The sequence below is a fragment of the Coloeus monedula genome (assembly GCF_965178545.1).
Source record: "Coloeus monedula genome assembly, chromosome: 8".
NCBI lineage: Eukaryota > Metazoa > Chordata > Aves > Passeriformes > Corvidae > Coloeus > Coloeus monedula.
The window spans coordinates 33,684,390-33,705,775 of NC_138788.1; the positions used below are offsets into that span (position 1 = coordinate 33,684,390).

General features: G+C 39.4%; 1 protein-coding gene across 2 annotated transcripts in view; it reads left to right on the plus strand.

The window, feature by feature from the left end:
• Window positions 1–19,827, plus strand: part of PLPP4 (phospholipid phosphatase 4) — a gene marked incomplete at both ends in the record, with an annotated part of 45,737 nt that extends 25,910 nt beyond the window's left edge. The window contains 3 exons of one of the 2 annotated variants that reach the window (XM_082285684.1): window positions 51–175; window positions 15,253–15,423; window positions 19,628–19,827. In XM_082285684.1, the coding sequence (XP_082141810.1) occupies window positions 51–175; window positions 15,253–15,423; window positions 19,628–19,827 (496 nt within the window). The remainder of the gene's footprint in view (window positions 1–50; window positions 176–15,252; window positions 15,424–19,627) is intronic. The other variant, XM_082285685.1, reaches the window with a different exon arrangement.
• Window positions 19,828–21,386: the final 1,559 nt, after the last annotated feature.

Here is a 21,386-nt window from a genome sequence, read left to right on the forward strand (position 1 = left end):
ATCTGTTACTACAGCTTCTGTGTTTTTAATATCCATGGTGTTTTTTGTAGACCGCGTCCCGATTTCTTTTACCGCTGCTTTCCAGATGGAGTAATGAACTCTGAAATGCACTGCACAGGTGATCCAGACCTGGTTTCTGAAGGCAGGAAAAGCTTTCCAAGCATCCACTCTTCCTGTAAGTTCATTTAAACACAATGCCTCTTTTGTAAAAAGCTGTCCTTTCTGTGGTTTGGGGTTGATCCTTTTCTGCTGGATTGTGAACCTGATTTTTACTGGAGGAATCTGAATTTCTGACATTCAGAAAGTCAGAAATTTCCTTCTGGAAATAAAGTCATGAGCCTGTGACCCTTCCTTATCTTGGGAACCACCTGAGTTCATTCAGAGTCCTAGCAGGACTGTCAGTAGAGTGAAGCATATTCAAGGTTACAGAACACTGTGATTCTGAGGGGCATCTGTTCCCCAGTGCAGACCTTTGTCTATATAGTAAGTATTTATTTTGTTATATTCCACTGGAGTATAAAGTAAGACAGTAAAATCACTCTTCTTTTGGCTTTGAGGTGGTCCTCAATCTAGGTCTCATGGTTTGATCAGATACTCCCAGTTTGTGCTGTATCCTGACAGATGCTTAGGTGGCTTTTTGAGAATTCATCTATCTGATTCAATTAGTTTTACTAACTTAGGTGTTTGTAAAGGTTCCTTTCTCTATCTTGAGGAGATGACTTCTAGTGTGTTTTATATCATGTCTAATAAAATATCTTTTCATCTGTAAAATAACTTGATTACTGTGAGCTTTTTTGGGGGGTTTTTTGGCCAATAATAGTTGCTGCCTTCAGCTGTTCTAAGAACTGCTGAATGAGAACCACTAAGTCGTGTCTATGGAATTTTTTTGAAAGTAGTAACTTCAAATTTCCTAATTGGGCAGAAGTATATATTGCAGGCGAGTCTGGTGATGAGAGGAATGAAACTGTGAGCTGGTTTTGCTCTTTCTTTCTTGTTTGAGGCCCAGAAATGAATAAGAGAGTAGTAGATGTTTGTGGATAAGTTAAAAGCTTTAGTTCTAAGCCAGTGGGGCAGCCACAGAAGGAGTCCTGGGGCTTTCCTTTTACCTGGCCCTGGCTGCATAAGCACTGAGTTATGGTGCTGCAGCTCACACCAAGTTTATTGGAGCAGAATGATGTCCCAGAGTACTTAGATCAGAATTATGAGAGCAACTTTCTCTATCACTGACATAAGATTAGCATGTGGCTGAGTCAACTATTTCCCATCCCAAAACCTTTTATTAAAATCTGATTAGAATGAAAAGATATTATGTATTCAGTAATTTTTATCAGTTGGTATGTGTATGTTGGAGTGAGGCAATTCTGCAGCTGCTTGAACTGCTTAGCTGTTTGAAGCCTGATGTTATAATATCTAAGTCCCTGACAAGCCTTAAAAATCCATTCATAGTTTAGTCTCCTAATGGAGAAGGAAAGCATTTAATTTGACAATCATACAATGCTAACCCTTACTCCTTCTCTGCAGCAAAATTATTTCGATGACCAGAATTGTCAGTTTTATCAAGAATAGTTTATAGTTGTGATCATGAATTTAGTTTCTTCAGTTCATTCCCGGTAGAATAAAGAGTGAAAATCAAAAAAGTGGTATGGGAAGTGCACCATTATACTGCTGTCCTACACCTATGAGGATGTTTGAGGTATAGTAATTCATGTTTGCAAATTGTGCTATAATTCTCCATTTTCTTAGCTCAGTTTTAAAAACTGTCCTTCCTGTCTTCTTAATGTGTAGGTATTTGCAAACTTTCCCTCCATAATCTCAGTCCAAAATTTTTTCTTGGCACCTTTCTCCCTTCCTTCAGCACAAGATTGTTATGAGGTAAAGTGAAGGAGTTCCACTCTTCAAATTTCTGCCACCCCTTCTCTGTGTGTTGTGAAATTCATGGAACAGCACCAAAATTGGTTTTTTGGTTTCTGTTAGTGTTTGTGGGATTTTTTTTTTCTATTTTCATGACTACAGAAATGTAGGGGGGGAGGATGAGAGTTGACATAAACTAGTACCTCTCCTGGTATGATGGTTACAAGTAGCCCACTACAGTTTGGTATTTCCTACTTCACTTGAACCCATGAGGAAAATAAATCACAAATAAAAGCTGCCAGGCAGCTCATAAAGAAGGGTTAGACACTTCAGTCAAGAGCCATTTTCATCTTCAAAGCAGTTTTTCTTAAGACATTTCTAGGCTAGGCTGTCAGTCACAAGCTTTGTTACACCAGAATCTAAAACCTCATCCAAGCAAGACGAGGCCTTTAACAAGGAAGTGTGTGGTGCTCGAAATGGGGAGCTGCAAGGGTGTAATGCAGGGATGTGTATCAAGAGTGACAACACTGGCACTCCCAGATGGCCTGGCCTGACCTTGCTTACTCCATAAAAATGTTGTGAACCACCTGTTACCACTCTCAGAGCCAGCTTGTGCCCTGAGGGAGAGTGCTCCTTTATTGGAGCACAGATGATTTTCTTGGCTTCACCTCCCTGGGCCAACGAGTGAATGTCATACAAAGAAGGAAAATGTGTGAAGTACAGACTGTTTTGTAAAGCCAGAGAGTGGCTTGCATGTTCCACAGGATCAAAGAAATCTCTGGATCTTCTGGATTTTTTGGAGCCCGTTTTGCTTCTTTTCCAGTGTACTGCCAGAGTATCTTGTGTGAGGGAATGGACATTTGTATGTAGGGATCCAAGACTCCTGCCTGTGTCCAGTAGCTCAGAGGTGTTCCTGAGTCATGCAAATGTTGCTATTCTGACACCCAGAATAACTCCAAAATACAGATTTGTTTTTTCCATAATTAGCATTTCCATGGTTTTATAATCCGTTGGCAATTTTACTACTTTAAAGCTACCACCTGTGACGGTACCATGCAGCTTCTCTATGCTCATACTTCATCAAAAGAGTGATGTTTATGAAGATCATAAATGCAGCATTTTTTCCTGCCTCTGTCCTTCCTGTGTGTGCTCTGAAGAGTTTTCTTGCAGACAGCCTTTGGGCAGCCTGCCTTGGAGAGACCTCCTGGCTTCCCCTCCTCTCCAGATGCACTTTTTGCTCCTTGCAACAACATGCAAACAGCAGCAGCAAGTAACAGATCAAAAATGAGCAACCAAATGGATGGACATACAGATAGAATGATTGAGTGTATTCAATGAAACAAACAGAACAAATTGTGCAGAAATCAGTAGAAACCTTTTATTGCTAATGATCACCCAGCACACCAGCTGATGAAAAATGTGGTGTATGGATAAAGAGCATTTAAGTGAATGCAAGAGGAAAATTAAGGTGAACCAACACAGAACAGTTGATTGGATGAGCCACGTGCACAACTGGGACCTGAAAAGATCACTGAATTTGCAGGCATACATTATTCTGATGGGATGGATAGAAAGCTTTTTGTAATTGATTTCTTCCTTTTTATCTCATGTCTGATGTCGCTTTGACATTTCTGTCAGGCTGGCAAGATCTCTCCACAAACAAAATATGAACTTACAAGTCCTGGAGTGTTATTTATCTAAAAATCATGTGCATGGGAAATAAATGCTTGTAATTCCAGGTTTATATCCAGTGAAGCAGTCCCAGGTAAGCCAGATATTCAGTAATTAAAAATGGAAAAGAAATCAGTAGGGTTCTTTTAATTAACAGTTCTTTGTTACTTTGAGTAGCTTTATGCATTTGCCAGCCCAAGGAAGATTTCACAACGTGCCACTCTTTATACAGGCTACAAGAAGGGAGCATTTGATTGTCTGGTATTTGTGTGGACTGGGAGGTCTGAGTTTATTTTGGTGACAGAATTTAGAATTTGTATTATTATCCTGGGGTCCTGAGGGAGAATGTCAGCTTTCTAGATCCTGTGTTAGCCTTAAATTGCAATTAGCTATAATTGGTTATAATTGCTATAATTGGGTAAATATCTTTGTTTGGAGAATAGATCTAATTTTTTTCAGGGAGCATGTTCAGCCTAGAAGCCACCAGGGTTTTTTCATGCACAAGGAAGACTGATTCCACTTGTAAGCAGAGGACCATATGTCAAGAACACGTTTAATTAAGGTGACAGGAATACTGAGCATGTTTTCCATGTGAGAGCTCACATTTCTGAAAGCACGTAGGGTTTGTGAGCTGCAGCTTAAAAATGTTGCAATTCCCTGGGACCTCTAAAGAGTTCTCAGAGGAGAGCAGAAGAATATGAGCAGTAAACTACCTGTGACCTTGCCACATCACCAGTCAGGTGGCTGTAAGGAGCTGGGAACTAAAGGAGCAAATTCTCTTCTCACTTTATGTCCTGGCAATGGCATAAATATCAACTGGTTCTACCAAATTTTATGAGTTGGGTTTTGTCCAAGTCTTCTCCCAGTTCCTGTCTGAAATGAATTCTGGCTTAAAATATAAATCCAGATCATCTTTCCAAGTTGGTGATACCAAGTTTAGGATACAGAGCTCTAAATCAAAGGAATAAATACCTGGTCCATAGTGTTTTAACTGGATCTTTGACCCAGATATCACCTGTATTAATGAGGACAGGCCACCAACAGCAAGCAAAAAAGCATGCTGCAAAAGTAGCCTGTGCTTGTGTTAATATAGTTTAATGAATGAGTCTTGGCATTGCCAAAACCACGACATGGCTACATCTTAAGTGTTTATGTTCATATGTTGTTGTCAGAACAGTAAATACAGGCTTGCTTCAAATATTGTTCAGCAGAATGGGCTGTTTAGCTTAAAAGAAAAAAAAATCCTAGACCGGGAGATATCCCATATGCTGCTGTGATTGTAGTAATGGAGTACTTGTACAAGCAAGTACGGGTAAATAATAGTAACACAACACAATTTATTTAGAAACACCAAGAATCCTGTGTGAATTTAATGCCAGATTCTTGACCTTGTTTCCTTTCTTAAGGGAAGTGATTAATTCTTCACGATATAACTCCCTTTAGGCTCTTATTCTGCTCAAAACATTTGCAAGCAGATTGCAGTCGCCAGTTTTGGCTTCAACTTTATTTAGGGACTATTTTTAAATGTGTTATTTCTGAATTGGCCAGAACTATTGAAGCTGGGTTTTTCAGCTAAGGAATTTGATTAGAGGAAGTTGCATGAAACTGGTTTTGGTACCATGGTACTGAAGGAAAAATAGTGGCTTGGTGAGAGGTTAATTTAAGCTCCTTGGAGCGTGCTGAGTGTTGGTGGTCAGGGGGAGATTGATCCCATGTTGGCCATGAATAGCCACACCAACATCTTCAACCTGATGTGTCTGCTGGGAAAAAATGAATAATCACTTGCTAGTCTGGTTTGTATCAGCTTATAGTTTGATCCACCAACTTCTAGGATAAATGTTCTTCTGGAAATTGTGCAGTTCCTGCCACTACTCAAAGCAGGGTCAGGGAGAGGAGGTTCCAGAGGATGATTTCCAGTTGAGTTTTGATTTAATATGAAGGTTCCACAGCCTATCTCACAGGATAACCTGGTTCAATGCCTGACCATGGTCACAGTGAAAATGTTATTTCTTATGTTTAAATGGAATTTCCTGTGCTTTAATTGGTGCCAATTGTCTCTTCACCTTTTACTGGCAGAATTGGGATGTACTCCCCCAGTACAGGAATTTGTATTTCCTCTGTTGGAATTCAGGAGATTCCTGCTGGCTACTGGTCCCTGAGAGAAAGATCCCATCAACTGACTGGAAGCCAAACTCACTAAAAATTAATCATTTTAATATAGTGGCTGCAAAGATTATTGAACTTACAATTTCACATTGGATTGGATGGGTTTATGGGAACATAATCAATTAAAAGTTACCATATCCTGTATAAAATTTCTTTATCAGCAGCAAAATAAATAAAACCCTCATGTGATTTTTATTTTTGTAGCTGAAATTTAGTTACTTAAATTAGTTTGAAAAGTTAACTTTTGGCTAAATTGTGTCATTGATTTTTTTTTTAATAAAAATCTTTATTGAGTCTAGAGATTCCTCTTTGCAAGGAAAAAATAGAATTTTGGAGAAATGATTTTGTGGTAGCATCTCAATTTTATTTTTATAGAATGAATGTTAACATAGAGCTGGTGAGAGCTTTCATTTCTTGTGTGGGTGTTTTTGGTTTTCTTCTTTTTATTATATTGGCTGAGAGAGGCTTGTAGAGATTACTGTTAAATATTGCTGAAGAAATCAGAGAATTTAATAAGAAATCTGAAATGAAGAATGCAGTCAGAGGCTGTGGGGACAATAACAGTGACTTATGTTGTCATATGTTTTTTAATTACCTCCTTGATGAATGAAGGTGTCTTGATATGTCTGAGAAAATAATGGCCCTTTAGAAGTGAAAATTCTTTTCCTTGCCTTTCAAGCTATAGTTTACACTTACCTCACAGACAAAATGGTAAATATGTAAAATATTTACTTTTTACAATATGTAAAAAGCTGAAGTTAAAGTGAACTGCAGCGTAAGGAAATCTCTGATCTTAGCTCCACTAAACCAATTTTCCCAGCAGCTACTGCTGTTTCTTGGTTATTATTTCTGTTCGGTTTGCTTTTATCTGTGCAGGGCAGGAGCTTAATTACCTTTCAGTCTAATTCTTCCTTTCCTCTTGCCTAACTTTAGCTTTTTAGGCAAAATATGTAAGCTAAGGTTAAGGTAAATGCTTGGTTTCACAGCCTGCAGAAGATTTTGTTGTGATGCTGTAGATTTCAGCTGTATCTAAAGTAGAGACCATTGCTCTTCTGCCTGACCTTTTCAGTTAAAAGGACTTTGAGTCACACCAGAGATCTAAAGATCAATTTCCATCAGTGAACTGTAGTGACAGCTCTTCTCTGGAGTGAAATGGGTCAGAAAGCACAAGTCTGGTTTGAAAACAGAAGGTTGTTAACTCAGAGGAGGCTGGAACATCACTTCCTGACCATCTTTAAGGAAGAAATCTCACTACTGTACTGGCAAATATTGAGATTCCTTGAGCTGCCATTGCAGCACATGGTGTGGTCTTCCAGCCCATGGTAAGAATAAATCAGAATATGTGTGAGGGTGTTCTACCTATATTAGAGCTACTTGGAAGCAAACCCAACCATTCTGTTTCCATGAGGACTTTAAAACTCCACAGAGCACTCACCTTTATAAGTTGGGTGGGTCTTTTCCACCCAAAAAGAATTAGTTGTGATCAGTCTCCAAATCCTACTTGCAGACTCAAAACCCCTTTGAGCAGCAAAAAGGATAGACCTGACACACACAAGATCATGTTCTTCTAATGAAAATAACTCGGAGTCAATCCAGAATTATTTAATTAGAATCAGGAGTACCAGCTACAATTCTGCTATAAGCAAAAGAAAAATAACTCAATAAAACCCTTGAAATTGAATGATGAACTTAAAATGCCAGGCACCTTCCTTTAGAGGTGGCTGACTGATTTATCAAAAGGCAGAAATCTCAGTCATAACATTTTCTGAAAACATTAATTTAGGTCTCTTGAAAGCAAGGGGATATTAAAAGGCTCTTGAGATAAAAGCTAGGAGATAAATGCAGGAAATCAAGTATATTATTTATGCCAGAAAGAAAAAAAAAAAAGCACCTGCAGAAAGCCTCATTTGGATTTTGCTAATGCTGTCAGTTCTAGGTAGAAAGCATGAGCTCTTGGAGGTAAGTGAATAGTAATTTTTTCCCCATTCCTTCTGCAGAAGACTGAGCAAAGAATGACACCAGTGTTTTCTCAAACAAAACCCACGTGACAAATATTTATGCAAAATATTTTTAAAACTAACACTGCTTTGTTGAAATCCACTGATTTGTCTGGTGGTTTTCTCTCGAGACTTTCGGTTTTCCTTTGTTTCTACCTGAACCAAGACAGTGCTTATAGGAGTCTCTCAATCTGGTTCCTACATTTTGTTTAAGTAACCAGAAACTTTTGGAGAATGATTATTTTGGGAGTTTCTGATCATGCTGGAAGGCAATGCAAGTTGGATTTGTGGAAGAAATAGCATGGGAAGAATTTTTTAAAAAATCACTCACAGGGGAGGTGGGGGGAAGGAAGAAATGTCTGGATGGTTTTACTGAGGGAATTAATCAGCAGATAGAAATCAGAATGATTGACCAGATGTTTATGCTATTGTAGCATTTCTGCAGACACTTGGGACTAAATATGATTTAGTATGACTGTTGAGTAGTATGAAATCTTATTTAAAAATATTTAAATATCACAAAATATTTAAAGCATCACTTGCTCTGTCATGCCAGAAATTCTCTATCATGTGATAAGTTATTTTATTCTCCATTTTATTAGCCTGTCTTTGCTGATCTCTTCACCCTGGGTTTCAGTGACAGGACACGTGGGAATGATTCAAAGCTGTGCCAGGGGAGGTTCAGACTCAATATTAGAAGAATGGCTTTACCAAGAGGGTGGCCACACACTAGAAGAGGCTTCCCAGAGAGGCTGGCAGCGTTTCCCAAGCCTGTCACTGTTTAAGAGACATTTGGACACTGCCTTTAATAATTTGCTTCAGCTTCAGCCCTGCTGTGGTCAGGCAGTTGGACTAGATGACAATTGTTGGTCCCGTCCAAGTGAAGTATTCTGTTATTTTCTGTTCCATTCCCCAAGTTCCCTGCTCTGTCTTCCTTCATTACCTGCTTGAATTCAGTAAGTTTGTGTGGATGAGCACAGGAAGATCTTGTCTAGAAAAATGGAACTGCTAGTTGATGTAAATAAGAAAAAAGTCAATAGCCAATGGTTAAAAGATATTTATGCTATCAAACAATAAGATATGATATGACTTTCTGGTATTGTTTAGTATGGCAAGGAGGTTGGAATCTCAATGGAGAATATCACTGTATGCAGAGAATGCATCTTGCAGCAGGGCAGGTGATGCGTAGGTGTTAAACATGATGAGCAGGAGAATAATCTGGATGTGAATATTCATGGATCTGGCCTTGATTCTGTGTACTGTTCTATGGTGTTCCTTGGAAATGGGAATTTACCTCTAACAGTTATGGTCCTGATAACTGGTTCACAGAGCAGTGTCTGCATTTGCTCAGCTGTGTCCCATTCCTCCCAGCTGGACTCTGCTTATTTGGGCAGAAAACGTTGCCAAGATTACTCCTACATTAGGTTTCTGTCTAGTCCCCTCCTTGGTTTTGGGAGAAGAAGAGAGAAGCCTCTTGGGGTTTTTTCCTTCTCTAAACCAGTTACAAATTTTGTGACAGCAGACTGGGGGTGAATTGTCTTCTAAGCCAGGTAAGAACAGCTCTCAGAACATCCCAGCACCTTTGCTGGTGACTGGCTGGTTCTTAATATTCCATTGTCTCTGTCTCTTGACAATTGACTGCTCCACTCAGTGATTGTCACTGTATAAAGCATTACTGTTGTATTATCCCCGAGGAGTTGCCTTCTCTGATGATATTAAAGCTGATTATATAATTTATACTCGCACCAGACTTGCTTGATGAAGCACTAATTAAGTGAACATAGCATTTGTGATGTTTCTTGCTGTGCCACTACAAAGAAAAAAGTTGACTGGGAAATATTATGCCATTAGAGTGAAAGGACAAGTAGCTCCTCCTCCCCTTTTCTGCTAAATAATTAAAATTAGTCAGTTGTAAGAATGAAAATATTTTTACATGTTAAGAGACATCCATTTCTTTGAAGAATTAAAGTGATTTATGTGCTTCAGAGTGAAAAAATTGAATTTCAATAGAAATGTTTGCTATCCCGTGATAATTTTTATAAAATATTACCTCAGTACTTGTAATTATAGTTGGGTATCTAAATTTGAACTGTTAATTATTTTTAGCTAGCAATTTCATGGAGGATAATCATATTTCCTTCACTTGAAAATGAACATTTTAAGTAACAAATGAGCTACAAGCCACAGGTTTTTGGCAGTAATTGCTGCTACTCCCCTATTTTCAAGATAAATCTCTTAATTAACAGCTGTATGGCACTGTCCCACTAAAATATTTCATCCTTTTATAAAAGAATCCAGGGAAATACGAAATGGATTTCTTAGATACGCAAGGGAAAAAAAAAAAGTCCTGTGTGGTTTATTGGCTTCTTAATTCAAATTTCAAGTATACTCAGGAATGGTTATGTTTGTCATGTTTAATGCTTCTACCTCTTCTCTGACATAATTAGCTGTGAATACTCAACAACAAGGACTGTTGGAATTCATGAGGGGCTTGTGAAATGAACTCCTTAAAGTTTAGTTTTCCAGCCTTAATAATAAATCAGCTCTTTCAAGCCTGTTTGAGGTTCAGACTATGTGTATGTCTCAAGCAGGCCTCCAAAAGGCTTTCCTGTTTTCCTGAATTGAAAAACAAAAAACCAAAACCAAAAGGATTTTAATACATGAATTCTGGCAGTGTAAAACAGTGGTTCCTCACTGGGATTTATCCCACCTGGCCAACATTTTCTATGCATTTGTTTTACACTGTAGGATGTAGGATCAATGGGGGTTTGGGTTGGAAGGGACCTTAAAGATCATCCAGTTTCACCCTCTGCCATGGGCAGGGACACCTCCCACTAGACCAGGAGCCTTCTCTTCTCCATGCTGAACAATTCAGTTATTTAACACTTTAAAAAATTATATTTTCTCCTTTTTCTTTGCATGATTAAAGAGATTAATCCCAAACCTACTGCATACTCCAGAATGGAGAGCAACTCTTCGTTCTAGACTGAATTGGAAATGAAGATGTCCAACTGTCCAGTCCCTGATTTTCTCAAGGGAGTTATTTAAAAGTCTCTCTCAAGAGAGTTTTTGGCAAGTTTGGAGCCCACTGAATTCAGTGACAGTGAATGTTGCTGTGCAGCCTCTTTCTCCTTGGCATCCTGGTTCACTTTGAAAGTGGGCTTGAAAAGGCTCGAAGTCATCCGCCTTCCCCTTGTTCAAACTCTACTTCTCTACATAAAACCCCAGTGATAAATTCCTCTTGGTGGATAGCTCAGCCTTTGTTGCTTTGCACTTTGCAGTGTTGCAGTGTTGCAGGAATAAATCACATTTTCCTATTCCTGCTGCATCTCACACCATGAGAAGAGAAGCAGAGATCTATTTCTGCTCAGGCTGGGCATAGTCCTGGGGTTTCCCTAGCTTCTTTTTGAAGTGTTTAGGGGGATTATGTATTTGCAGTACTAAAACTGGTATAATCCAGTAAACTCCTTGACACTGCTGACCATGAGCTTGACAGAAGCATTCTGATCCTCCACTGTAAAAAAAATTCCATCCATAAAGATACTCTTCAGCCTGTCTTCTAACTGTATTTTATATGCTAATCTGTGTGCCTGGGCCAATTTCCTTCAAACAAGCTTTAATTTACGTGCACATCCCTGAATGGGTGATGCAAATACTTGGCATGGTGAATGGAATGACAAGTGGTTGCACAGGATGTGATCCTTATCCAGGATGATGGCACAGGCATGGCAAAGCAGGAAGCAAGAAGTTACCCTGATCCCAGTGGGTGGGACTTGGTATCTTCCAGTGTTGAACTGGAAAAGAAAAAATTGCTCTTGGTAGTGATTATTTGTTGTTAGATATCTCATAAATGCCCACATGGCTGTAATTTGTATTAGAGCTGGAGAGGCAGTGATCTAAAGCTTGTGCCTTGATACTGTGTTTAAAAAGAGAAATTCTTAGAAGTAATTGCAGGATCTGAGCTGGTTTAATTTTCCCTCTCCTATGTTCTCAGAGAAGGGAGATTTGTTCAAGGTTTTTATCCACAGAAGTGGAAAAGCAGGCCATGGAAAAGGTTCAATTTTAGGACTTTTTGTAAAAGACAGCATGAACTGAACAAATCAAAACTTAGTTCTCATTTTTTGGTGGCAATGAGATGCATCCTGAGGCCACTTTAGGTATTTCAGGTGAGATGAAGTATCTGGAAAGGTGCATAAAAAAACATGTCACCAGCAAAACCTCAAAAGGTTCATAAGAATTCACTGTGACAGCGGTGCAAAAACAATCTAATGACTAACACTCTTGCTTTTCAGATAATATAAGTCTGTTTTTGTTCTAACATGTCTCTGTCTCCAACATCTCTTTTTTATTTCCCAAGTCCCTGCATATATTTGTATTTTGTGATGTGCTTTTCATGTTGCCTCTGCTGAACTGTCTATCTCTGTGAAAATAAATTAATAAAGCTAAACCAAAGGGAAGGTGATTGACTGTCCCACTTGTAAAAAAAAAAAAAAAGTAAAAATATTTTGTGATAAGAAGCTCATAACATTCTTTGGGAATTGTACTTCTAGAAAATGCTCTTTGAATTGAATTTCAGCATTAAAATTTATGCACTCATTTGGTATCATACTTTTTCCTTCAAAAAAGATAAATATTACAGTCTTTGAACAGTGTGAAACTGAAAACATTCAGCAGTAGCCCTAGCTGCTGGAATTCCTCAGTAGGCTGCAGAGCAATTCCAGAGATGAATAGTCTGTGTTTGCATTTGGGAAATATACAGTAATCACTGCAAGAATAAAGCATTGCAGACAAAGAGATGGACCATTTTCTCTGAGCCTGACAAGGGCCATTCCAATGGTGGTTTTGCAGTTTTGTAATTTGATGTCACCTAAGTAAGTTGAGGGGTTTTTCTTCAGTTCAAAAACTGCTTAATGTAAAAAAGGCATTTGTTGTGTGCTTAGCAAAGCATCCATTAAAACTTGAGAAGCTGAAGATCCTCCTGGGGTAGTTTAAATTTCAGAAAACACTCACAAAAGCAATTACATTTTTTAATGAATAATTTATTTGGGGTGCTTTAGATCAGATTCTTGTTTACAGTTTCTCACCATATGCATTTCAACTTGGTAATTGGTTTGGTCTGTACAAACAGGTTTTTCAACTCACCTAAATCCCCTGTCTGGAGGGAATCAGGTGTCAGGATGGGATCTGTGGTGTCACCAGATGCTGTCATCCTCCTTATTTCGCCTGTGAACTCACTGTTTTTTAAAAGAATGGCATAGAGCCAAACTGAACAGTTGAGTCTAATGTAGTTTTATTTATTCCAATAATGATAATGCATTTTAAAGCATTTTAACAATGACCGAACCTGGGGCTTGTCTCAGGAGACTTTCCTGAGTTCAGCAACTTGTGGCATCAGGACTCTGATTTGAGTTAGCCACACCAATTGTTAAAAATATCTAATTTCCTCATTCCTTTCTCCTGTTACAACATTTAAAATCAATTAAATATTTGTGTCTGGAATTTGTATTGACATGATTCTTGTGTTAACACTGTTTTAAACTAACTCAGAGTGATTTTCTTCTTTTCATTTACAACAATGTCTCCATAAGGTCTGGTTGGTATTTTACATTGCTTTTCCCTACTTAATATAAAGAGAATTTGATTTATTTTCTGGAAGAAGACAGCTTACAAGTGTTTTTGTACTGTTTTGCTGAATCTTTGGGATCTGTCTTCTTAATAGTTTTTACTAGGACAGTAGGCAGGCTGTAACCCTTTAGGGCATGTGTATATTTGCATTTCCTTCCTGATGCAGTGATGTATTGGCTCCAGCTGGTGCAGGAAGAAGTGCTCAAATATATTCTACTGATGGACCAATTCTTCAGTGCAAATATCACCTTTAGGCCCAGGACTCTTGAAGAGTGAATTGTTTTTCTTAATGTTCTTGACTGTCATCTTCAAAATAGAGTCATCAAGCAAAGTTGCCCACACGAAGTGCACAGCAATTGAGTTGTCTTGAATTCTGCAGTTACTTTTATAATGGATATCCCACATGCCAGAGCATTTTGCTGTTAATTCCATGGTTTTTGCTGCTGACTCTGCGTGCACTGGGACTGTTGTGTCAAGCAGTTCTTTCTGGACATGCACACTGCAGGGTGAGGGAAGACAATCTGAAATTCTGCAGTGTAAGGCTTCTCTGCACAATATTAGCTCCACAGCCACAAGCTAGAGTATTATATATTATTTTTCCCTCTTATATTAGGTGTGGGTTCCCCTAGAGGAGTGTTTGTGAGTCTCTTCTTCCTGCCTTTTAGTTTAGAGGAACACATCAACCACCTAAGGCAAGATCTGCCTTGGTGTTTGGTACAAACACAGATCCCGCTGAACTTCCATGTTCTTCCACGAGCACCTCCTTCTGGAAATGTGGCAGACCCCAAAAAGAACCCCACAAATTTTTAAAATATCACCAGATTCTCTCCAAAGGCCTTTTAGCTAAATCTGCTGCTGCTGCTGTGCACCACACTGACAATTGCTGGTAAAACTGCCTGGTAAATGGTAGTAATCCTGAATATCCCTCTGTGTGAACTGGACACCTACTTTAGAGTTTGGGCAATATTCCTTTAAGCCCTCTAAATTGCTGGGCATTGTAGATTGCCTGAAAATGAAACCACGAAGCAGTTGATTCTTCTGCCTGGGAATACTGTCTTCAGACTTCAGTTCACCTGAAAAATAATATCCTGCGATGAAAAATAGAAATATGAAGACAAAAGTATTTTTGGAGTAAAAGTATTTGAAAGTTTTTGCTTCAGGATCATGTTTGATATTATGTATCCAAGACAGATTTCATTTTGATCATTCCATTCACACAGCTGGAAGATGAAATGATGCAAACAAGTCCTGCCCTTGTCCAGTGTCTCTCTGGAACATAAAGAGCTACAACAGGAAAGAAGTTCAGTGCATAAACTTGGTGCCTGAGCTCTCTCATCACTGCCAGTTATGCATGTGCTATAGAAACTGGGTAGTGGAACCTAAAAATCTCATTTAAATGTAATTCAATTACAGTGCAAACTGTCTGAATCCTTTTCTGCTTTGAACCTTAAGTTTTTAGAATAGGAAAGATATGTTGAAGGTTGCAGCACGAAAAAGCTTTTGTGACTCAAGTTAAAAATTTGCTTAAATGCTTAATTTAGTGTTTGAGTGTCTGATGTCTCCCCTAGAGGAAAAAGGTAAATTGCTGAAGGAAAAACCAATTAAATTTTCATGGGATAGGTTAATGTCTAGAGGCAACACAGTGTTTGCAGACATATCAAATTATGTGCAAACTGAGTACATATATTAGAAAAAAATCAGTTTGCTTCTCCCTTGCCTGGTTGCTTGCATTGCTCCATAGGTAACACCCCTGCTATGGAGAATATATGTATGTCATGGATCTTGTGGGAGAGAAAGTCTTTTCCCATTCACCTCCCCAAAAATCTGATTTCTTAAAGTTTGTAAGATCATGACTGCTTTAATTAAAATAAAACCCACCCACCCAACCAACCAAACCAGTGCTAATGACAATTTACTGTAGTGATGTGTTTTGCTTTATCAGTTGCATTTTCAGGCCTGGGCTTCACCACCTTCTACCTGGCTGGGAAGCTGCATTGCTTCACAGAGAACGGCCGTGGGAAGAGCTGGAGGCTCTGTGCAGCAATTCTGCCACTCTACTGTGCCATGATGATCGCCCTGTCTCGGATGTGTGACTACAAACATCACTGGCAAGGTGAGACCTGGAGGTACCCTTCTTTCCTACTTTTTTTTTTCTTATTTAGCCATTTATTTCTTTGACTTTTTTTTTTGTTACATCATGTGAGTTACAACACAATGGTGTGCTGTAGATTTTCCTTGCTCCTGGATTGATGCAAGGTTGAAATAGCTAGCACTGACCTTCAGAGCTTCAGGTCTCTGCCACAGCATCCTCCTGCTTCACAGCAGGCACTTTTGGAGTGCAACACCCATCAAATCAGCTGCATCTGTCACTGTTGTCTCAGAGTGCTTTAAAATTCAGGAGTGAGACGTAACTGCTGTAGAAGGCTGTGCTATTTATTAATTACACACTCATATTGCTGAGTTACAGTTCAGAAAACCCTGCCATCAATCATTTCTTTTACCATTTCTTGACCCTCTTGACCACCTTTGTAGCTTCCTTGCTTTACTCTTGTCTTCTGCTAAGTAAACCAGCTTGTAATTACTTTTTCCCTAATTGTGCCTACATTCCTATAAGAAATACTATGCACAGAATTTCTGATGCTGTTAATGTAGGTCATCTTGGCTTTCTGTGGCATTGCTGGTACAGCACTGCTGCCTTTGCAAATTGAGCTCTCCTCAAGGTCCTCTCTGCTCCTTTCAATTACCTGGTTCATTCTGGTTACCTGCTGTTTCCTGTTTCCCAGCACTGTGCTGGGTTGACCCTGGCTGGACACCAGGTCTGTCACTCCCCTCCTCAGTTGGATGAGTGAGAGAAAATGCAGTGAAAGGTTCATGAGTCGAGACGAGTTGAGGGAAAGATAACTCAGCAGTTGTCACAGTGCCTGGAGCACCTCCTCCCCTCCTTCCTCACTGACGTGCATGTCATCAGCAGGACTGTTTCTCTCACATACTCTCACTCCTCTCTCCAGCTGCCATTGCAGTTGTCCAGATTTTTTTTCCCATTTTTTAAATCTGTTATCCCAGATGTGCTCCCACATCCCTGCTGGGCTCAGCCTTGGCCAGTGACAGGTCCATCCTGAAGCTGGCTGGGGTTGGCTCTGTTGGACATGGAGAAGCTTCTGGAGATTCTCACAGAAGCCACCCCTGCCAGCTCCCTCTGCTACCAAAACCTGGCCCCGAGTCCCAGTACAAAGTCACAGCATTCTGTTGGTTCCTTTACGTAGTTTCAATCAAGTGCTGCGTGGCTGCATCCTCCTCTCACCCAGCAGCCAGCACACCAGAGCCTGGCTCAGCCATGCTTTCTCTTTCTCTCTTGTGCTCCTGCTGTTCTCCTGCAGCTGCTTAATCACCAGCCATTAGCCTTGACATGTTCTCTAAGGAGTCTCCTGGTTTCCAGCAGAGCCTTGTCTTGTTTCAGGACTCATTACTCTCCTTTTCTCAGTGGCACTGGAGTTGGAGAGAGCCTCCAGCATGAAACTGCTGAGCACAAGGTGCTGCCTCACCAGGCTGGCAGGAGGGACAGAAAACACTTGACACTTGGCTGGCTTGAGCTCTCTGTTAAAGAGAAAAGGAGGAGTCTGAAAAAAATGTGGAGAGTAGCAGTTTACTCTCAAGTTTGGAACACGTGTTTACAGTGTGTACTATCTCCTGCCAGGAGTAGGAATTATTTATGGACTGAAACGTGTGTTATGAGGCAGGTTATGATGGGGTGTTTTATACTGGGTGGAGGAAAACTGCACCCAAGGGGTTGTGACTCTGTTCATCGCAGCTGCTCCTATTCTGCCTTTGAATTTTAAGGAGATGGAGCTGCAAACTCATCTCTTCCCAAGAACAGTGCTGGCAGACATTATCCTGCAGGTGACCTCTGCTTTCCCCTGAAAGAACTGTGCTCCCAAGGGAGAGACTTGTTCACTCTGTACACAGCACAGAACCTCAGGCCTTGGCTTTCATGCTCAGCAGAGTCAGCTAATTGTGGTAAATTATTTATGGTGGCTTTGTGATGGAGCTTTAACTATGCTGTGGGAAATGAAAAAGGACCATCAGTTTTGAGTCCAAGACTCAGCATAGTGCTGGTGAAAGATGGAGTGGAGTACCCCTATATTAAAAATCCATTGAGTGTGCTCAGAACATTAATATTGTGAGAACTTTATGAGCTCCCTTCAATTTGGCTGCAGAGAGTAATATTCAAGGCCTTAGTATTGGTATTGGTGAATATTAGGATATTTCACTGTGAATCCTGAATATATCAACTGCTTTTAAGTTCCTATGTCCCTGTGTAGTCCTATAATTCTGAAAATGTTAGTTTACTCATGGAATAAGGGAAAATTTTGTATGGAAAAAAGTAAAGTTAAGTACTGAGGCTGAAAGAACATTCTTTTTCCTTTATGGACAAAGGAAAAAAAAAAAAAAAAAAGGAAAGTTATTTCTACCATGATATCAAACAAAAGACAGAACTGCTTTTTTCAATAACAGGAGTTAAAATAGCTACCTGAGTTTTTGCTTATTACCCCCAGTTAAGGTCAGTAAGTTAGAAATCTTTGGCATAAACCGTGTAGGGAATTTCTGCTACTGTGGTGCCCAAGCTGAGGCCCAGAGTTGCATAATTTGTGTAAAGGTTTTGAAAAATATTATCTGGGCAAGTTTTCATCACATCTTAAAATACCAGGGAACTTATAAAAGTCTGGCAAAAATCTGGTGTTTCTCCATAATTAAAAATAGTAATTATAGGCTTGACCTGATTGTTAAGCAAAATAAAAAAGCAGCTGGGACAATATTCAGTCAACCACAGTTAACGTAGGGTAATCTGAGAATTGCACCCAGCACAGGATTATAGAAAATTAATCTTGTCACAATAACTAAGTTTTTTACAAGTTGATTGATGCTGTACAGTGGAATTCTTGTCCTCAGTACCTTTAATACCATTATAGTCTGATAGGCGCAGGCTGATGAAATCAGTCAGCTTCCAGTGTGGGTAGAATAAGCTTCTGTCTGCTTGCAAATACTGTCTGCACACAATCACCTTTTAGATTCTTGTTTGAGCCTCTGTTACATTAATTTGTGATAGACTCATTATGTTCTTTCATGTGGAGGAAGAGAACATAGGATTAGAAGACATCTCCTAGGTCATTTCATCTAGTCCTGTTCCTCAACTGTGGCTTATAATCACATTTCTTAAATTTATAACCTCAGTATTAATTTTTTCAGGTTTTCTTGCCCTAGCCATTCCTGATGAAAGGACTCTCACTCCTCTGATGATTACAAACCATCTATTACCCACTGAAAATTGAACCACAGCCCCTTTGTTCTAATATATATCAAACTGTCCAAGTAAGGCATTTAATCTGTATTTAAGGACTTCGGACAAAATTAATTTGTATTGATTTACCCTTCTTTGCCAGTAAACTCAATGATTCACCATTTTTATTACACTGTGGTTTCTCAGTAATTGAAAGAATGGAAACACTGGTATACACGGGTGATATGGTGCTGAGTAAGCCTCGTTAAAATAAAATGTGTTGTCAGGTCATACTTTAACCAGTGCCTTTTGCCTCACTTCATTATTCTTCATCTAAATCTGAGGCTTTCAAAGAGTGTGCATTTTCAGTGAAATTTTTCTCTTGCTGATTGTAAATGAAACACAGGATCAGGTGAGTATTTTAGGAGGAGGCAGAACTAGAAACAGAAGGAATCCTCTCAGTGTTCCATAGAAAACTTAAAATCGCCCATGTGAGAGTGCAACTATCTCATCCAATAGCCTTATTTTATCTTTATTTTCTGGTAGGAGTATGGGATAATAAAAGACATCAAAGAAAGATACTCAAAAGGTGTTCAATCAGTTAACAGACATGCTTTGTCTTCGACCTTTCAGGTGGTTTTGGTAAGAATTCATCCAGCTTGAAATTGTTCTTGGCAGTCTGCTCTTGTAAGTGGGAGAAGTTCCAAGGGTTGCCTACCCATGGTCAGCTGTGATCTGGAACATCAGGAGTGTTTGATACCCCATGGAGGCCATTCTATTCCCAGTGTTCATCTCCCAAAACATAGCCAACCATCTCAATTTTGGGTGTTCAAAATGCTGGAGATGTCCCCAACAAAGGACTGATTTTGTGTACCCCCTGTGATTGTGGTATTTGGCTCCACATTCTTTAGGAAAATTCAAAATTCACGTTTCCTGTGTGAAACACTTTCACGTCAACCAAATGTCTTTCATTTGCAGTTGTCACCACTGGCTGCCCTTTCCCTGCTAACCTGCTTCTGGTTTTGTTGCTTTTTTCCTCCAGATGCTTTCGTTGGAGGGATCATTGGCCTCATTTTTGCTTATATTTGCTACAGACAGCACTACCCTCCTTTGGGCAATACAGCCTGTCACAAATCTTACGTCAGCCTGCTGGATCAGAACTCAGTGAAGAAAGAAGAGAGACCTACAGCAGACAATGCTACTGGGCTGCCTCTGGAGGGAATAACTGAAGGTCCCGTATGACTTTGAGAAATGTGCAGAATGAACTTTTAGTCTTCTGACATTTCCTCCAAACTGGTCTCTTAATGGTGGTCCTTACTGTACATTTTTTCTTTTGTTTCTTTCCTTTTTATAAAGGGAAGTTAAATATTTTATTTTTAATGCCATTATACCATCATACTTCTAAAGTTAAATTTCCAGTTCGTATTGACTTGCTGAATTATCTGTTTTCAGTCTACTGCAAACAGGTAGAACTACTTGAGGGAAGGGGAAAGAACATTATTAAAAACAATCCCATGTGGAGAATGGTTAAGAGAGTAATTTTGAGATGTGGTTGAGGATATAATAGATCTGGAAACAGATTTTCTGAAGAACTGAGTATCTTCTGCAAAGTTCTGGTCATCTTCAGCACTCATTGATTTTGATGGGTAGTGAGTACACAGAGCACTTTTCATCAGGTGTTCAACATCTGTAACTTGATAATTTAGGGCATCATCCTTATATTTATCTTGCTGCATTCTGACATTAACAAAAATCTCCACAGTCTGGTGGAACTTTGCATTAATTGTCAAGTTTTGCCAAGATCATTCTGAGCTACTAATGACTAAGGAGGTGAAAGGTGTGGATGGTGAAGTGCTTGTAAGAGCCAAGCCTCGTGCATTAGTAGTTCCACAGGATGATTCTCACATTCAAGAAATTCCATGCTGTTAAAATTATCAACTTAGAACAACATGTTATGTTCACAGGATGGATTAGAAACTTGGTATTACATCATCAGCAATTTTTGAGAGCTCTTGCAGCATTTACGGTCAAGACAAATCGAAAGAAAAGAACAGCCATTGCATTTAGCAAGCTGAAGTCTTTCAAACAAATGTTTAAAACCCCTAAAACTGGGAGGATAAAGAAACACAAAGTTTTCTGTGGATCTCGGTGTGCCGTGTTCATTCTTGTGTAGTGACTCACTGCAGCATTGGTGATCTAAGGAAATGCAAATGTTCTCATTTGTGACTTTGGGCACAACTATGAATGCTTGTGGTGGTTTCCAGCACTGTAACCTATCCAGAGGAAGGCTGGAGACAGTTTTCCACTAATCCCATCCCACATTTTCAGCTCACCATGCTCTTGGCCATGGTGTTTGCCAAGATTGGCTTGGTACCTGAATTGGAACTCACCTGAATCAAACCACTGTTGGTATGGAGAAGATTAATAGGTGTGACCTTAGTTAATCTATTATCAGTAGAATTCTGTTTGTTATGTATGCACTATGCAGTATACATCCCACTCCTGTGAAATGATGTACCTTTGGATGGCAGAATGTCAGATTCCAGGTTTTTTCTCCTTAGGTTTCCTGTGAAAATTCAGGCAAAATATTCCACACCCTGGCAGTTGAACATTTCTTGGAGCAATCAAGATGACGTTGATCAACGACCACAATTACGGTGCTTCAGACTGGAGGAGACTGCTGCCATGATTATAATTTCTGTGTTCCTGTTGGAATATGCATTGGCCTTGTAGACATTTTGTGATTCAAACAGCTCAATGTCTTTATGTAAGGCTTGTCATTTACTTTCCTCAAAGCTAAG